The 18,935-nt window shown below is 42.2% G+C and overlaps 1 protein-coding gene across 1 annotated transcript in view; it reads right to left on the bottom strand.

Moving 5' to 3' along the window:
- Positions 1-18,935, bottom strand: part of UBAC2 (UBA domain containing 2) — a 115,202-nt gene that overhangs the window by 37,299 nt on the left and 58,968 nt on the right. The window contains exons 5-6 of the mRNA XM_060233661.1: positions 9,627-9,750; positions 7,322-7,369 (exon numbers count right to left, since the gene is read on the bottom strand). Of these exons, the coding sequence (XP_060089644.1) occupies positions 7,322-7,369; positions 9,627-9,750 (172 nt within the window). The remainder of the gene's footprint in view (positions 1-7,321; positions 7,370-9,626; positions 9,751-18,935) is intronic.

The raw sequence follows: 18,935 nt of genomic DNA, 5'->3' as shown, positions 1-18,935 counted from the left end.
AAAGGAATGGTCTTTCTTCTTTATCAGACCCTGACATCAATTGTTGAGGTTAGGAAAAAGAAAGTTATATATTAAACTAGGAAGCAGCTTCAGCTCACGAATGTTTTGCTATAAAAAGAGACGAATTTCAAGGAGATAATTGATTTGCACAAGGGACTTTCACATTTACACACGCTGAAGAGGGGGTTAACTGTGTGGAAGGAATGACTGTGAAAAACCACAAAGATTCTTCACATTTTAATTTTTTTTAACTTTGTAGGAGTTTGGCTATGAAACTTTCTAATAGTTGGGCTAGAATGGATAAAATGAAGTACTTCTTCACCCAAAGAGTGATTAATACATGGAATTCACTGCCACAGGAGTTGGTGGCAACTACAAGCATAGATGGCTTCAAGAGGGGATTGGATAAACATATGGAGCAGAGCTCCATCAGTGGCTTTTAGCCACAAGTTGTAGATGAAACTCTCTGTCTGGGGCAAGTGATGTTCTGTATTCTTGGTGACTGGGGGGCAACAATGGGAGGACTTCTAGTGTCCTGGTCCCACTGACGGCACCTGGGGGGTTTTTTTGGCCACTGTGTGACAGAGTTCTGGACTGAATGGGCCATTGGCCTGATCCAACATGGCTTCTCTTGTTCTGTTTGTCTCTCCCGCCTTCAGTATTTCTTCCTCCCTCAGCAGTTGAACATGATTCAATATATCATACAGAAAAGTAAGGTACTATTTCTAAAAACATTTAGATATAGCATTTACAAAAGAAATCTCTCTCTTTATTTTGACTTGCAACATCATAGACTTCAGGCGCTATCCAATTCAAGTGCAGCACTTCTTAATTACACTGTTTCTATAGATAGGAGAGATAAACACCTGAGTAAATGTCTCTTACTAATATCAGTAGGACTTAACTTTGGATTGATCATACCTAAAGGTATGGTCTGCTCTAGCACAGATTTCTGCACCTAAGACAATGTACACTTAAAAGTTCACAAAACATTCTTGTAGTTTGATGTTGGTCAAAGTACGCAAAATTCCTTTCTAGAATTGTTTCTGTGCTGATCACACTCTTGGAAATTGGAAGTCCTAATATATTCTGAACCCTCAAAAATGAACAGTAGCAATTGCTATGTTATAATTATGTAAGTCAAATTTAACTCAATCTCACCCATCCGTATATTTTCAAGATTTTAAATTGGACAGGCTCACCAAACTTTTTTTTTTTTTGGCTGCTGGAAATAGATACCAGCGGTGATATCCTTCAAAGTTGTTTTCCTGCTGTGCACAATATAAGTGTGATCTGAAATGCATGATGGTAGAAGGGTTTATCTTCTATCTTCCCCATATTTGTCAGTGGTGCACCACCTGGGTACTTTTCTACCATGTTTCAGGCAGAAACAAAAGTTCAGTTCTCAGGCTGCATTAAATTTTGCTTTCCTCCAAAATGCTTCCCTCCTTTATTCCACTATGCCAATGCATTTTAGTCCACATATGAATTATTCATTTTCCCTTCCTTTTATATAGATGATCTATATAGCTATAAACTGCACACAAAACAGAAAGAAACAAAAAGATCAAGCAATATTCAACATGCCATTCATTCCAACTGGAAAAAGCAAAACACAGGTAATTTTTGCTGTGAAGACAAAGCTTGCTTGCTGCTCCAGACAGAGTCTAGATCTGTGGCACAGTGCAGTAGGGTCTGTGTTCAGAATGCACTGAAATGTGCTATACTTCACCCAGAACTCTTTGCAATATAAAATTCTTTGTTCTACAAACGTCCCACCCATCATATGGACAAGGATTTTAGCAGTATCTAAACTTGCAGAAGGAAATAGCTATAGGGTTGGAGGCAGAAATAACCATCATGATCCAGTAGAGAACTTATGCATAAATGCCCAAATATTTTGAAGCATTTCTTCCACGTTAGCTTTTTCCATAGAATCTAAGCTATACTTTGCAGTTCCAAGTCTGAGAAAGTAGCTTTGGGGAGATTAGTGAACGAGCTGTCAAGGAAAACTGCCACAAGTACGAGGATGCTATTTTTCCCATACGCTGCTCCTTTGAGTCAAAAACTGTAACATGTACAAGTATCATCCATGCACGGGCAGTAACTGTCTTCTACCACTTTTTCCAAGTACCCAGACAAGATATCTCAGAATGACAAGAGTATGTATCTATGCAACTATCTATATGATTGCATGCTAACGCTGCCTGCAGACACAACCACAATAACGAAATTACCCCCAAAAAAGGCATGAACATGCATATCTGACCATTTGCTCACATCGCACACTTACTCAGTGATGCCTTGCAAATGAAAACTCCGCCCTGTGTGGGCATTTTTGGTTGATATAAAGGGATGATAAGTGTAACTACAGTTACTGCTCTCTATGGCAGATTAATTATTTCCTTTCTTAAAAAAAAACTCGACATAAGCAGTTTTCATTTGCAAATAGGTACTACAAAATGGAGCACAGTGTACCAGAAATGATGAGAAAAATCACAACAACTGCTATAAAGCCGCTTTTGATTACTGGGGAAAAAACAGGAACTCATGCAAAAACTTCATAGATCCCAAAACCTCTTGCCTCTGTTGCCTTTATCAGTCTTCTGTTACAAAAAAGAAAGTAGCTGGCTAGAGAAGGCTGAATGTTGCTGTTGCTCAGGTGAAACTGGCAATACATTAATCTATATCTCTAAGGCCGTTTTCGCACTAGCGTTTGCTCCGGCGTAGCGCCCCATTTACCTCCGGATCTTTTCCTGGATTTCGCACCTGTTGCTCCGGCGCTGCGCTTTGCTCCGGCGCTTCAGGGGTTTCACACCGGAGTATGTTTTTCGGCATGCTGCCGGAGTTTTTGAAAACCTCCGGATCCACACCGGATCCACTCCGCGGACTTTGCAGTGGGAAATCAATCCACGCCGGATCGACTGCTTTGTGGGCGGCAGCCTCTCACTTTCCGTCCTCCCACCCCATCCACCCCCTTGGCCAATCATCAGCCTTTCGCGGCGCTTCCCCAAAGTGCCGGCACGGCCATTTTTTTTTTAAACTTCACAGTTTTGCGTAATAGCGATATTTCGAAATTAACAAATAGGAAAAAAAAAAACCTCCTGGAATAGCCTCAATTGCCACTTCAATTGGTTTCGTTAGAATTTTTTTTTATTATTATTGACTTTAGTTGCGTTATTTCGCTGTTGCGTTATCTCGATAATGCGAAAACGACCATTGTGGGGGGGGGGGAATCTAGTGCCGGTGCGGGCCAAAGCGTTCATGTGTGTGTGTTTTAAAAAGGGAATGCCTCCCTCAGCTGTGCCACCAGGATTTCTGGACCTGCACAAAATCGCCATGTATAAAATGGGAAGTTGGAGTCCTGCATTCTTCTCCCTGGCTACATTCCGCTCGGTTAGAAAATAGACGCGAGCTCGCTCTTCACACGTGCCACAAAAGGGGAAGGAGAGAATGGGGCAGGGGGGGGGAGCTCTGGCAGCAGGAATCAGTCAGGTCCCCGTTGCAAGCGCCAGCCGGGGAGTGGAAAGAGAGCGGAGGAAATTTGGGGGGGGAATCTAGTGCTAGGATTCTCCACTGTGAATGCTTCTGTTAATACATAAAGGGCTGTGGAGGATTCTACAGCTGCAGCCAATCCATAAGCAGCAGCAGCACACGTGATGCGGTTTGTCCACGAAAAGAAGGGGAGGGAACAGCTCGATGTTACGTTAGTACGTTAGTACGTCATTACGCAACCAGACTTGCGCTTAAAAAAAAAAAGATTGACAGGGCATCGAACTCAAGTCGATGCCAGTGGGAAAACGATTTGAGCCGGGGCTTCAGGGAAGGCGACTCCGCAAAGAGTCACTAGTGGGAAAACGAGAAAAATGATCCGGACATAATTGCGCCGCGGAATAAGGGGAGCAAACGCTAAGTGCGAAAACGACCTCAGTCTGTGACGCTGGATCATATGATCAGTTCTTCACTGAGCAAAAAAAGGAAAATCTCTCACATGAACTGGAAAATATATCCAAAGACTAGTGTGTTAGAATCACTCTGAGGGGATTTCCAAACGATTCCGGTGTGTGTGTGTGTTTGTTTGTTTCACTCAAATAACCTGCTGCTATTGCAAAGGATCCAGACAGTTATCCAGTGAGCGCAGTCACTGTAGGGAAAAAAGTTTCTTCAGACTCAAAATGCAATACTGATCATGCTCAGAGCTTCATGGCTGCCATGACAATCCGACTGTGAAGAGTCCAACACCTAAAAAAGGACATACATTAGACCTTCTTTTTCTGCACCAAGTGGTTCACCAGCGATCTGATTAATGAGCTGGAGGTTCAGTTCTTGTTGTGGTGGTAAGACCACTATCTTCTGAAGGCACGGCCGAGCTTTCTACCCCCAACCAGCAGGGGTAGAAGACTGATTCTGGATGGTCCTTTCTTGGAGACTAATGGATCCTGTTGGTTTCCCGGTGGCTCTGGGAGATTTTGAGAGCCTCCTCAGTGAATCAGGGGAAGCCCTTGTAGCTTCATGGAAAGATGGCCTGGCTGAGGCTGTGGTAGACCGGACCGGCATCTGCTAGCTGGCCCCAGCCCTGCCCACTTCTTCCTGGTATGCTGACCTAAAGGGGCCATTCCACTTTGCTGCCTCAGGGTATTTGCTGCCACCACTGCCCCTGTCTGGGATCTGGTTAGGCAGGACAGCCTCCTAACCTCACTCTGGACTCACAAAGAACTCTTCTCGAGGCTCCCCTGGAGAGTTGGCAACCAGCTATTCCACCACTTCTATCCACCCTAGGAATTTCCCAACCCACTCCTAGCATCGAGTGGTTGGGGGAACTAGGTGGTACAGAGGGACTCCACTTTAAACAAACAAAATATTTCAAAAAGTGAACAGAAGAAATAAATCAAAGTAGGGAAAAAATGCTCCTCTCGCTCTTGTAATACTTGCCCTAACTGGACGACATGCAGGGCAGGCACCTTACTTAGACTGTTGCAAGCCTGACCATACCTTCCTGAATCTGTTGCCAAACTGACTGACTTTTTAAACTGAGGGCTTTCCACCCAAAATCTCTGATATAAAATGCAGTTCCCACCCAGTAACTGGTTTACTCTCCTGCAGCCTTCTGGGAGTAGGGTTGCCAATCCCCAGGTGGGGGCAGAGGATCCTCCGGTTTGGAGACCACCCCCCCCCCGCTTCAGGGTCATCAGAAAGTGGGGGAGGGAAATGACTGCTGGGCACTCCATTATTCCCTATGGAGACTTATTCCCATAGGAAATAATAGAGAATTGATCTGTGGGTATCTGGGGCTCTGGGGAGGCTGTGTTTTGAGGTAGAGGCACCAAATTTTCAGTATAACATCCAGTGCCTTTCCCCATAATACCCTCCAAGCTTCAAAAAGATTGGAACAAGGGGTTCAATTTTATGAGTCCCCCAAAGAGGGTGCTCCTATCCTTCACTATTCCCAACGGAGGGAAGGCGTTTAAAAGGCGTGCGGTCCCGTTAAACGTGATGGCCAGAACTCCTTTTGTAGTTCAGTTGGGCTTGCCACACCCTTGCTCCTGTTTCCCCCTCCCCAAAAAAAGTCCCCAGATATTTCTTGAGTTAGACTTGGCAACCCTATCTGGGAGACAGGTCTCTCTAGGAGCCCCACCCCCCTAGAATTGCTGGTTCCAGACAGGAGCGGAAGGGGGAGGAGGAAGAGACTAGGCCAAAGCGTGCCTCCAGTTTGACAACCTCATGCTAGCCAACTCCCAGTGAAAGACCAGCCAAAATGGCATTTCTCCACTGAGGCCATAAACTGGGTTGCTCCTTTGCTTCCTCTTCTATACTTCTGATATGTCCACCCCAACTTTGTGGTCTACATGGAGCTGGGGGATATGAAGTAAACTGATAGACAACTAGAGCAACATTGGTGGAAGACCCAGTCAGAGGTTGCCATACATCCCATTTCCAGGTCTATGAGGTGTCAGAACTGGCAGTGAAGAAGACTTTCTTCTCCACCACCTTTGTCTCCACAGAATATTATCCAGTTCTACTGTTTAAAATGGTTCATCACTTGGTAACACTTAAGTCTGAGTCAGTCAGTCATCTTGATTTGGCACCCAACTGTGATGTTTTTCCAAGGTTCTTTGTTGACAAAACCTCTCTCATTCATTCCAACTTGGAGGTCTAGTTGGGAGCAGATCTAACATCTGAGGCACCTGCTGTGAACTTCTGTGTTGGTTTTTAATTGTTGTTAAACCACTCTGGGAACCTCTATTTCCCTCCCTAACTGGCTGGAAAGAAAAGGAAAGGTCCCCTGTGCAAGCACCAGTCGTTTCTGACTCTGGGGTGACACTGCTTTCACGTTTTCACGGCAGACTTTTTATGGAGTGGTTTGCCATTGCCTTCCCCAGTCATCTACAGTTTCCCCCCAGCAAGCTGGGTACTCATTTTACTGACCACGGAAGGATGGAAGGCTGAGTCAACCTCAAGCCAGCTATCTGAAAACCCAGCTTCTGCCGGGAATCGAACTCAGGTCATGAGCAGAGCTTAGGACTGCAGTACTGCAGCTTTAACACTCTGCACCATGGGGCTGAGAAGGGTGCAATTCTGTTTCGAACTGCACTGTTAGCTTAGCACACACATTTTGCATACTTCACCGTATAAGCCAGTTTCGTGTAGTGGTTAAGTGCGCGGACTCTTATCTGGGAGAACCGTGTTTGATTCCCCACTCCTTCACAAGCACCTGCTGAGTGACCTTGGGACAGTCATAGTTCTTGAAAGAGCTGCTTTCTCAAAAGCAGTTCTCAGAGAGCTCTCTCAGCCCCACCTACCTCACACACAGAGTGTCTGTTGTGGGGGTGGGGGAAGGTAAAGGAGATTGTGACCGCTCTGAGACTGAGATTCAGAGCATAGGACAGGATATAAACCCAATATCTTCTTCATAATAATCATCTTTGTTTTAATTCATTTAATGCATCTGTAAATTAAGCTACTGCCAATTTTTTGCTATTACGATAGGAAAGGGGAGGGAAAACCTGGTCCAGGCGCAAAAGAGTAAGTGAATATTCTGAAGTTGGATGAAACTAGGAAAACAAAGATGCCAGGAGAAGAATTTTGTAAATGATGAGAATAGACAAGTGCACATGAATTAGTATGACAAGGAGCAGATGGTGCTAGTAAGCCAAAGATGTAAGTACCATCAATTTATTTTCTAGTTACCAACTTCAGCTGAATATACATGGGTCGCATTTGGCCAAAGTTATAAAAACTAGAATAGAAAATGTATGTACATATTTTGAAACATAATACATTGAAGAGATCCTCAGCAGCAAATACACATAAGTACACTTACCAGCCCACTTAAAGCAACAATCCAGATATAGGACCCTGAAGTCAAAAGCTAGAAGACAAAAATGTATAATTTAAAATATTAGATTACATAACTCTTTATATCTCATGCAAGAAACATATCTCAATTGCCACTCTGGATCATCTTTATTAAAACTAATTTTGTTCCATTCTGCTTTTGGAAGTCAGACCCTATTAGATGGCTTTCTGTTACATCTTGATTGAATTTTTGACTGATGGAGAGGGGAGAGATTTTCACCAGTTCTCCCAACTGCCACAGACCTCTAATTTGTCCCTCATTCTGTGCTGGGGGGAGGTCCCTGTAATGGGGAAACTGGTGAGTTACAGTTGGAGGAGGGAAGCAATAAATGCTCCCTGAAATGCCTTCCTTTAAACCACTGTGTTGGCTGCTGCTTGTTTATGTTAATTTTATCATTTAGATATGTTTTTAAAATTATTATTCATACCACTTTTGGAAGCAGTAGCTGAAAAGCAGATTAGAAATCTGGCAAAGAATATATATATTATTAAAAATTTGGTAGATCTGCAAGGGAAAAATGATTTGAGCAAACATACAAAACAAATAGCAAATCCAAAGTGTGCTCGTGCAAAAGATCCTGAATTGATAACCAAATAAATTACAGGGATCTTGGGGGGGGGGGGGGGTATCCTACGGTAATTTGTTTAGAATATTTTATTGATGTGTTGTATAATGCAATACATTTGATGGAATATGTTGTCCAGAATGCACCTCAAGAAAAGGAGACTAGTAAGCAGTAATGCTGTAACTTCCTTCATTAGCCAACTATCTACCCAAGGACAGGCATTTTATGTGAAGCAGGTAAAGATCTGCAGCAGCCAAGAAGTAACACTCACAAAGACACTCTATTCACAAATCTATTAACAAAACAACTGCAACGAGTGAGATCAGGGCTTTTCTAAAACTTTTATCAGATAACAATTTCCAGGCTCAGTAATATTTTCTACTGAATTCTGGCAAACAATTTGTTTACCCTATGCTGGACAGTTTCTTCCCCAGCAAATGAAAAATACTTTCAAACTGCAAACCACATGATCTAGCTAGGTATCTGCTGCTGAGACGGGTACATGCTTAAAATGAAGCTTCTAACAGCACTATTATCAGCTTGCCATGATAAGAGGGGAGAGGAAACTAAGAGCCAAATTACCTAAAGATAAATTTCTAGCAACCCGTCTGGTAATTATCACCAGAGTATTATAAGGAAAGTTATGAACCAAAACAACAGACTTTACAGAATATGTTATTTTATTTTCTCTGGCTGAAAATAATGGCTCTGTCAGGACCAGGGGTGGTGTGACCCTTCCAGAACTGGAAGATGAGCTTTCTAACCCAAGGTTGCCCCCCCCCCCCAAAAAAAAGAAACCAGAAATCAGTAAGTGTTTTCTGGGGACTATACAAAGACAGAGAGATGATCAGGCTTCTAGTAATTATACTAGGTCTTGACAAACTGGCTCAACATTAGGAAGAACTTCCTGACAGAGTGATTCCTCAGTGGAAGAGGCTTCCTCGGGAGGTGGTGGGCTCTCCTTCTTTGGAGGTTTTTAGACAGAGACTAGATGGCCATCTGACAGCAATGAAGATCCTGTGAATTTAGGGGGAGGTGTCTGTGAGTTTCCTGCATTATGCAGGGGGTTGGACTAGATGACCCTAGAGGTCCCTTCCAACTCTATGATTCTAAACCAAATAACTTTACTTTACATCCCAGGCTCAGAGCACAACAGTTGCATTAGGAAGTCACCAGCAGGCTCCAATTCTTTAAAATGATTTATTTAAAAAACATTTCTTTATCTTTAAACTACAGAGAGGATCATCTCACCCAAATCAATAAAATTTCCCCTCGGTGAACTACTATGGACATGAAGAACGTGAACTTCCACACTGCAAACCATGGAAAGGCAACAGATACATCATGGGCACTTACTGAGCGCCTTCTTCCACAGTTTGGAACATCCTGAGGACACATATGGTTCTGGATGGCTGTAGGAAACTCTGTTTGCAGAACTGAAGTGCAATTCTGAGAACACCTTCCTGGGAGTAAGTCCCATTGAGCAGACTTTAGTAGAATTCCAAGTAGACCTGCTTAGGACTGCTCTGTTAGTGTCCATCTGAAACTTCCCAGTTCAAATATCTGTTCTACATTTTAGGACTAAATATCTGGATAAAGAACATTTAACATACTGCAATTATTCAAAATGGTGTACACATATGCAAGGTGCAGCAGCACAGTTAAGTAAATGAAAATCCAAAAAACCTCAAAAACATACTGTACCTGCAAACCCAGTATATAAACCAGTGTCTTGTTTGTGATGGAAAACTGGCCTAGAATTTGCGTCACTTGAACTCTTGGAATGGAGCAATAAAATGGTATAAAAAGAGCAAATAAAGGGCCCAAGCTGTTGTGAAAAAACAACAAAAAATTAAATCAACAGAATTACTGAAATATCTTTCTCTCTTTCTCTACAGAGAAATTAATTCTGAACAATTCAACATTTCTTATGGTCATTAAAAAAATTAAACATATTGTCAAGGTACTTATTCCAGAATTTTAGCATGCACAAGAGGCTTCTTTTTTTAGATTAACATTAGAAATACGCTTGAAACAGGCACATCAGGTTGAAAAGGCTCTTGACTGCTTTCTACTTGCTATACCCATGAAGTTTGTATTTGCCAGGCAAAGAAAGAGACAAAGCCTGGAGAACCACCCTCAGCCTTCACTTGGTGCTCACCCATCCAGAGTAAGACAGATGGTTTTAGAATGGAGAAAAGGGATTTCCTTAGCTCTCTTCCCCATTCCATAGATGCATAGACACAGCCCAGATGGCATATGTGGAAAACTTTCCAACTAGCACAGCACACAAAGCCTCAGTGTTTTTCCAAGTGGTTCACCATTTTGGTTTTTCAATAACTGATAGCAACAAGTGTTTCAGTAGTGCCAACATCCTCATCATGCAAAATGCTCAGAATCTTTTTCTTATGGGCTTCCAACTATTAAAGCCTTGTGTAATCAAGTTGCATCACTTAAGCTACACAGAATTCTCACAGATGACTCTAAACAACTCCTTAAACTGAGTCACTGTGTCAACATTTTCTGAGCGTTCAAGGTTTAGCAATGCATGCCTATTTCTTGTTAAGTAATGTGTTTATTGGCGGTACAGAGGACTGTAACAAAGCTGCTAGACTAGTCCTTATGTACAATACTTTGCTACTCTGCCTAGTGAAGGGAATTAGGCTTAGTCTACAAATGCAACAAAAAAGGACCCTGCAAAGAGTTCTCCCAGACAAGGTCCATCTAGTGCAATGTGGTTTTCATCAGTGGACAGAGGCTTCCAGAAAACACACAAGCAGGAATTAAAGTCTTCCCTCATTGTTTGCAGCCCAGTCACCGGTAATCACTGGTAAGTCACTTCATACTAACACACAGATTTCTAGCAGGTGTAGGCAAACCTAACTTCCTTTTAATGTCATCTATGTTAGTAGCCACTACCACACAGTTTGTCAAAGCAAACTGTGCATGTTTATTATGAGTTAAATTTCTCTCCTCTGTTGTGATTCTATTGCCGCTCAATCTAATTAGGTGGCACTATCACTATGTGAAGAATTTTTTTCCCATCATTTCCCCAGAATTATGAATACATTCTATAAAACTCTACATCTAAAAAACTCAACCACAACACATTTACTTTCCTTCTGCAAAGTGTGCTGCGCCGACAATCATCTTGATTACCATTTTTTTAAACCTTTTCCCACCATATAACATTACTTCTGATCGTCCCTCTCTCTCAACATCAGCAATTTTGCAAGGTTGTTATGAGGACTAAATAAGGATGAAAGAACCATACATGCTGCCTTGAACTGCTTGGATAAAAATGCACTAGATAGACAGTAAGGTGCCTACACCTGTACATAGTAATCTTCCTTGGACATAGTCAAAAGGTTCCCCAAACTCCTCAAATCAACATCTTTCTTTGTGTCATCACTGATAAGACACAGCTAACTAGCCCCACATATCTTTACAGGTAGTGTCTGAAAATGCTACCTTTTAGGTTCAAAAACCTTTTATATGCCAATCAGGCACATCAAGCATCTTACCTAACAACATACATTTGGATTCTAGGCTCTCTGGTCTGTAGTTCCCAAACAATTGTTGCATACATGCACAGGCACAGCCCAGGTGGCCCCTTGGTTCACTGAGGGGTTGCAGGTGATGAAAAGGCAAGGGAGGCAGAGCTCATTTAAAAGCATACTCCTCTGCATGGGAAGTGTTGGTGGCAAAGAAACAACACTTTTGCACCACCATTATGTCTGCACAGTGCAGGCCAGTGAAGCTATTCTGGATGGTCAGAGGCCTGTTGGGATGTGGCCTTCAGTGGAAGGAGGCCTGCTGTGACCATTTTGCCAATAAAAACTCTTGCATCCATTCCAAATTGGACTCTACATTAGCAGTGACAGGGCTGGATGGTTTCAGGGTGCCAACTTGTCAAACTGGGTAGGATACCTTTCAGTTTATTCCGTTTATTCAGTGTGAGGATGTGGACAGGACCACTGGAAGTTTGAGGTCTCTAACTTGATTGTACGACTCTTGCCATTCCTGGTTATTTAAATCTTCTGCAGGGACCCAGGCCTACTGCTGGATAAGCAGGTAGCAGCTGTAGCCAAGAGTACCTTTTACCAGCTCAGGCAGGTTAGCCAGGTGCAGCCTTTCCTGACCAAAAGATCTGGCCATTGTGGTACATGCCCTGGTTACATCCAGATTAGATTACTGCAAAATGCTCTACATGGGACAGCACTTGTAAAGCATTCAGAAATGTCAATTGGTAAAGAATGCTACAGCCAGGATGTTGACTGCAATGGGCTGCAAGGGCAATATCACTCCAGCCTTGGCCCGCCTACACCAGCTTTTTATTTGTTTCTGGGCACAATTCATGGTGCTCGTTTTGATCTTCAAAGTCCTATATGGTTTAGGACCAAAAAACCTGAAGCACCGCCTAATCCCTTATGAACCTGCCCAACCATTATTGTGATATTTGGAGGCCCTGCTTCATGCCCCCCCCTTTTCTGAGATTAGGCAAGCAGCAACCCAGGAGAGAGGGCCCTCTCAGTCACGCCACCAAAGCTCTGGAACTGCCTCCCAAGAGAGATTTGTCTGTTCCCTTCTGTTGCCATCTTCTACCAGTGGGTGAAGATTTTCTTTCGTTTGGCATTCCCTTGATCCCTCCTTCCTAACCAATGTTTTATGTTTTGTATGTATTTTAACTGATCTATATGTATTTTACCTTTTAAAAAGTTATTTTAATGAGGTATGTTGCGAGGATTATTTTACTGATTTTATAAGGTGTTTTATCATATATATATATATATATATATATATATATATATATATATATATATATCCCTTGATCCCTCCTTCCTAACCAATGTTTTACGTTTTGTATGTATTTTAACTGATCTATATGTTAAATTGTTAGCCACCCTGGCAGGCTTTGTAAGAGTAGAGAGGTGGGATATACATTTTGTAAATAAATACGCCACATGCACTGACTCCTCCCCCACAATAACTTCCAGTCTATCTAGACAGTACACAACATACACGCAACATTTGCACCAGGAAGGCAAACCGTGCTCAACACAATCTCTGTTCTTAATTAGCAAAATCTCCATTGGCAGAACAGTCCACTCCCACTGCTCCTCCCACCACCAGAGGCACATCCTCTGCACAGGAGGATATCAGTTCATCTCCAGAGAAATAGGTCTCTTCTAATGGACCATTGAAGGATGTTCTCCAGCCCCTGAGACCCCCATACTCAGAACAAAACTGTCAGAATAAGAGTGGGATCACATCGCCCTTCTGAAGATATCATATATATCTATTTTCTTTACTTTTGCAGGTCATCACTGTAACTTCATATGGACAAGCTTGTTCACTAAGAGCAAGATGATCATCTCACTGACCCACAATTTCTAACGTATTCATGTCACACACTTGCAAAACACACCAGATAGGTCCTATTCTTTGTTGCTTTATAGTTTCATTTTTGGCTTTTTTAAAATTCCCATGAAGACCTGGTATGTTTGTGTGAAGAAACAGAATTTATGATCAGACAGCACACTTCTGAGGTGGGTGAGCAGATGCACCGTTTTGAAATGCCATAAAAATATTAACACCAAAAGGAAGGCTTCTGTGCCTATTTTGGGTTCCCTGCCTCCCCAAAATGATCCCTTCTACAACTTTAATCATATACTACTTCATTTTGTTGCATCAGTACCATTTTACAGTAACAGAAAGGCGAAAAGGTAGAGTCGGGAAAGCCAACTCTCCTTATAGATCTTTGAATTCATAATTATTTCCAAAAGACTTTTGGAACTGCAGTCTTCTTCATGATCAGCAGGCTCACATGATGTACCTGCGCATGGGGCTGTAGTATTTCAAACTGCATGTGGGAGTTTAAATGTTAAATGTTCCTTCCTGTACAAATCTTCCCGGAGATTCAAAACTGACATACCAGGAAGGAAGGCTAAGGGAGTCAGCATTTAATGTACAATCCAGAAAGAAATATATAGTGGAGTTGAAGACTGCAGATTGTATTTTAAGAAAGCTGATGGGAAGAAAGTTGATTCATTTGAAATGTGGCGCTAGAGGAGAGTTATGGATACTGCGGACTGACAAAAAGACAAACAAGCAGGTTCTAGATCAAGTCAAGCCTCAACCCTCCCCCAAAGCTAAAATGACTAAATTGAGGCTACTGATTTTTTTTTTGGTCACATTAAGAGAAAACAAGATCCACTGGGAAAGACTATAATGATTGACTGTATAAAAGCCACAGCCTTCAGTTTGCATGACCTGAGCAGGACTGTTAACTATAAGGCTGTTTTGGAGGACATTGATTCATAGCGGCACCATCAGTCAGAAGCGACCTGAAGGATCTTAACTTCCACACAGACTGTATTTTGGCTGTAAAAGAAAAAGCATGTTTTCATCACGTTTATGTAAATGGGCGGCTTTCTGCATGCATGATGCTCCCTAGCGCATTTTTCACTGGCATTACCAGAACTGACTTGAAAGAGGCATTCTGAATTTATGTTCATATATACAGAGAAAAATATCACCTGTCTCATAAATAGAAGCAGGAAACCAGCCAGGGAGGCAGTGGAACCCTTGGATGATCAAGGGGTAAAAGGATTACTGAAGGACAATAGGAAAATGGCTGAGAAACTGAATGCATTTTTTGCCTCCGTCTTCGCTGTGGAAGATGAGAAGTGTTTGTCCACTTCAGAACTGCTAATTTTGGGAGGGGTGTTGAAAGACCTGAGTCAGATTGAGGTGATGAGAGAGGAGGTCCTACAACTGATAGACAAATTAAAAACTGATAAGTCACCAGGCCCGGATGACATACATCCAAGAGTTCTGAAAGAACTCAAAGGTGAAATTCTGGATCTCCTGACAAAAATATGTAGCCTTCCACTGAAATTTTCTCAGTGGAGGATGGTAAGCAGTAGGATGCTGCAAGGCTCAGTAATGGGTCTGATGCTTTTTAACTTGTTAATTAATGATCTGGAGTTGCGAGTAAACAGTGAAGTGGCTAAGCTTGGGGATGACACTAAGTTGTTCAGGGTGGTGAAAACCACAAAGGATTGTGAGGCATTCCAAAGGGATCTGCTGAGGCTGGGTGAGTGGGTCAACGTGGCAAATGAGGTTCAACGTGGCCAAGTGCAAAGTAATGCACATTGGGGCCAAAAATTCTAACTATAAATACAAATTGATGGGGTGTGAACTGGCGGAGACTGACCAAGAGAGAGATTTTGGGGTCGTGGTAAATAACTCACTGAAAATGTCGAGACAGTGTGCGATTGCAATAAAAAAGGACAACGGCATGCTGGGAATTATTAGGACGGGAACTGAAAACAAATCAGCCAGCATAATAATGCCCCTATGTAAATTGATGGTGCAGCCTCATTTGGAATACTGTGTACAATTCTGGTCACCGCATCTCAAAAAAAATATAGCATTGGAAAAAGTGCAGAAAAGGGCATCAAGAATGATTAAAGGGTTGGAACACTTTCCCTATGAAGACGCCTGAGGCTCTTTAGCTTGGAAAAGCTAAAGACTGAAGGATGACATGACAGAGGTTTACAAGATTATGCAAGGAATAGAGAAGGTAGAGAAAGAAGTACTTTTCTCCCTTTCTCACAATACGAGAACTCATGGACATTCAATGAAATTGCTGAGCAGTCAGGTTAGAACAGATAAAACGAAGCACTTCTTCACCCAAAGGGTGAATTCACTGCCACAGAAGGTGGTGGAGGCTACAAGCATAGACAGCTTCAAGAGGGGATTGAATAAGCATATGGAGCAGAGGTCCATCAGTGGCTATTAGCCACAGCTTATCGTTGGAACTCTCTGTCTGGGGCAGTGCTGCTCTGTATTCTGGGTGCTTGGGGGGGAAAGTGGGAGGGCTTCTAGTGTTCTGGCCCCACTGGTGGACCTCCTGATGGCACTTGGGGGTTTTGGCCACTGTGTGACACAGTGTTGGACTGGATGGGCCATTGGCCTGATCCAATATGGCTTCTCTTATGTTCTTAGTAGATGCTGTCATGCTAAATACTTGTTCACATCCATGCTAACATGTAATATTTTTCTGTTTTTTAATAAATCCAATGGTGTAGAATGCTGAGCTCTAAAAAGCCAGTTTAAAAATCATATTGCACAGGCACCTGTCAGTAACTGTTTGATTGATACTAAATTAGATTTACAACTCATGGATCATGAGTCTTGTTGACGGTGTGAAACTTACGCATGTAAAATCCCCCGCACCAAATTCTTGAAATGATTTGGGGAACTTAACATTTGCAGATAATGATAGCCATAGTAATTTCCCCTAGAATAATCTCTAGTGTACACTGCTTTTCAGGTTACTTCTACGTCATCGTAGACATGGTGATTTTTTTAAAAAAGAAACTACAACCTCAAACATTTTTTTCTGTGGTTGTTTCTGTTCGTAAAAAGAAAATCCAGGCAGTACAAAATATATCAGGACAGCCCGTGAGAAATAAAAAGACGTCAAAGAACAATCTTAAGCAAGTCTACTTAGAATTCTATTGAGTTTTTTTAATGGGGATAATTCCTAGGAAAGTGCTTTTAGGACTGCACAGTTAATTTTTTCCCACTCTTTGCCAAAGAATCTCATGTCTCTTAAGATGCCAGTATTTTAACTCCTTTAAACAGGCAACTGTTACAGCTATTTCTGCCTCCCTTGCTATTCAACAGAATCTTGTTTCTAGGTTTAAAAGACAGATAAATCTCAGATGTCCTGTGACTCTTGCCTTTTGTGTAACTTTCTTTTCTAATTAGCCATATGCAGAGGTTTTTTTATTTAAAGCATTTGAACTTTTGTACTCTACATAAGATATTTATTTACTTCATTTATGCACCACCTTTCTCCCTAATGGGGACTCAAAGCAGCTTACATCATTTTCCTCTCTTCCATTTTATCCTCACAATCATAACAGCCCTATGAGGTAGTTTGGCTGAAGGATGTGACTGGCCCAAGGTCACCCAGCAAGTGGTCTGCTAAGAGTCGGGATTCAAACCTGAGCCTTTCCTGAACCCTAGCTGGACATGCTAACCACTGCGCCATGCTGCACTGTGTGTGCAAATACACTCATACATGTACTTTCAGATATGCGTAAAATGCAGCAATACAAGAATCACAATTTAAAAAGGCACAAAAAGATCCCCCCCCCCAGCAGTGAGGATATATTTTTCAAAAGAGAGCCAGTTTGGTGTAATGTTTAAGAACGGCAGACTTTAATCTGGAGAACCGGGTTTGATTCCCCACTCCTCCACATGAAGCCAGCTGGGTGACCTCGGGTTAGTCACTGTTTTCTCAGAGTTCTCCTAGCCCCACCTACCTCACAGGGTGTCTGTTGTGGGAAGGGAAGGTGATTGCAACCCACTCTGAGATTCCTTGAGTAATGAACAATGGGGCACAAAAACCAACTCCTCTTCAAATTCACCCTAAATTCACGTATCAACTAACAGCATAAAAGCAAGGATATATCTATTAATATGTCCATAGAAATAGAATGATCCAAATGCTAACAGAAATGGCAGCTGAAGGACTGCAAATTTTGTACCAGGCAAACCTACATGGAGAAGGAGTTCAATAATCATGGCACCACATACGCCGTTACAAAAACACATTTCACTGTTTTTTTAAAAAATGCATATCACAGAAACTCTGTTTTGATAATTTATTACTTTAAACCCTTTACATTATATTATTAGTGCATTTGTATTCAAAGCCATTCACTATCACAATAGCATGCAGTCTCAGACCACTCCAGAAATGTGCCAGTGGATTAACCACTTAGCAGACTGAACAGGGTCCTTCCCAATGGCAGCTCCAAGACAGCACTTTGATGTTAAAGGACTAAGTAATTCACCTCACCAATCTCATTCCTCCAGCCAGATGTCACCAGATTTGCAAGAAAATGAACAATGAGAAGCACTGAGCAACAAATGAGAACCAAGCAGTGTATTCATTAAGCTGAAGAAATCAGTCTTATCCACTGTGTTCCAGAACTGGGCAAAGAGTCTTACTCTACAAAGCTATGTGGCTTGTCTTGATACCAACTCACAGAACCATCTATAGCAAAGGTGTCAAACATGCAGCCTGTGGGCCGAATCAAGCCCCCAGAAGGCTCCTGTCAGGTCTCCAAGCAACTGGCTCTTGTCTGTTTCCTTCTTCCACTCTCTTGCTTCCTTCTGCATCTCAACTTGCTTTGCAAGGCTTGCTCTATTGCACAGCAGAGCTACAGAGCAAAACCTCGATTTTCTCCATTGGTTGAGGCTCCTCCCCCTCCTGGTCCCCTGGGGAGGGGGGAAGAGCCATAGCTTCCTTTGCTCAGTTCCCTGGATCCCATGGAAGAAATACAAAGAAAGCACCTTTAAGACCAACAAGTGCTAATGTTTTATGCATTTTTTATTTTAAGGTTTTATTTAAAAAAAAACTTTAGTCATGTTTGTCTGTGTCCTTTAAAAAGTTGATATCTCTGCTACCTAATCTTAAATAGGTACACACATGGCCCGGCCCGACACAGCCTGGCCCAGCCCAACAGGGTCTCATTTATGTCAGATCTGGCCCTCATAACAAATGAGTTCGACACCCCTGTATACATACAGCTTTACAATGGGCAATTACCTTGGAGGAGCAGAGTAGGAAGGTTTTACAGTACTTGTGGCAGCATAAGGCACCAGTTCATAAATAGGATCAGCACAGCAGAGCCATGTAGAATCAGGTCTGGGTGAAGTACTAATGCTTTCAAATTTACTAATAAACTGCATCTGGAAGTTCTATTGTTTTTATGATGTTTTGATTTGTGAAAGCTACAGATACATTTTTAAAGAGCTGCAGGACTTGCCCTCCTTACAGAAAAAAAGCATGAAAAACAAATGTGAGTTAAACAGATATTCTCACTTCCCATAAAATTTTAGGTAGAATTCAGCTAAAGGGAGGGGAAATGCCACCAACTCCATAAAAGGACAGTCTGACATAATCACCCTTGAAAACAATGTGCAAGG

This window comes from Heteronotia binoei, chromosome 3, assembly GCF_032191835.1.
Source record: "Heteronotia binoei isolate CCM8104 ecotype False Entrance Well chromosome 3, APGP_CSIRO_Hbin_v1, whole genome shotgun sequence".
NCBI classification, from domain to species: domain Eukaryota; kingdom Metazoa; phylum Chordata; class Lepidosauria; order Squamata; family Gekkonidae; genus Heteronotia; species Heteronotia binoei.
Note: the sequence above shows the minus strand (reverse complement) of the source record. Positions and strands in the feature narration are given on the sequence as shown.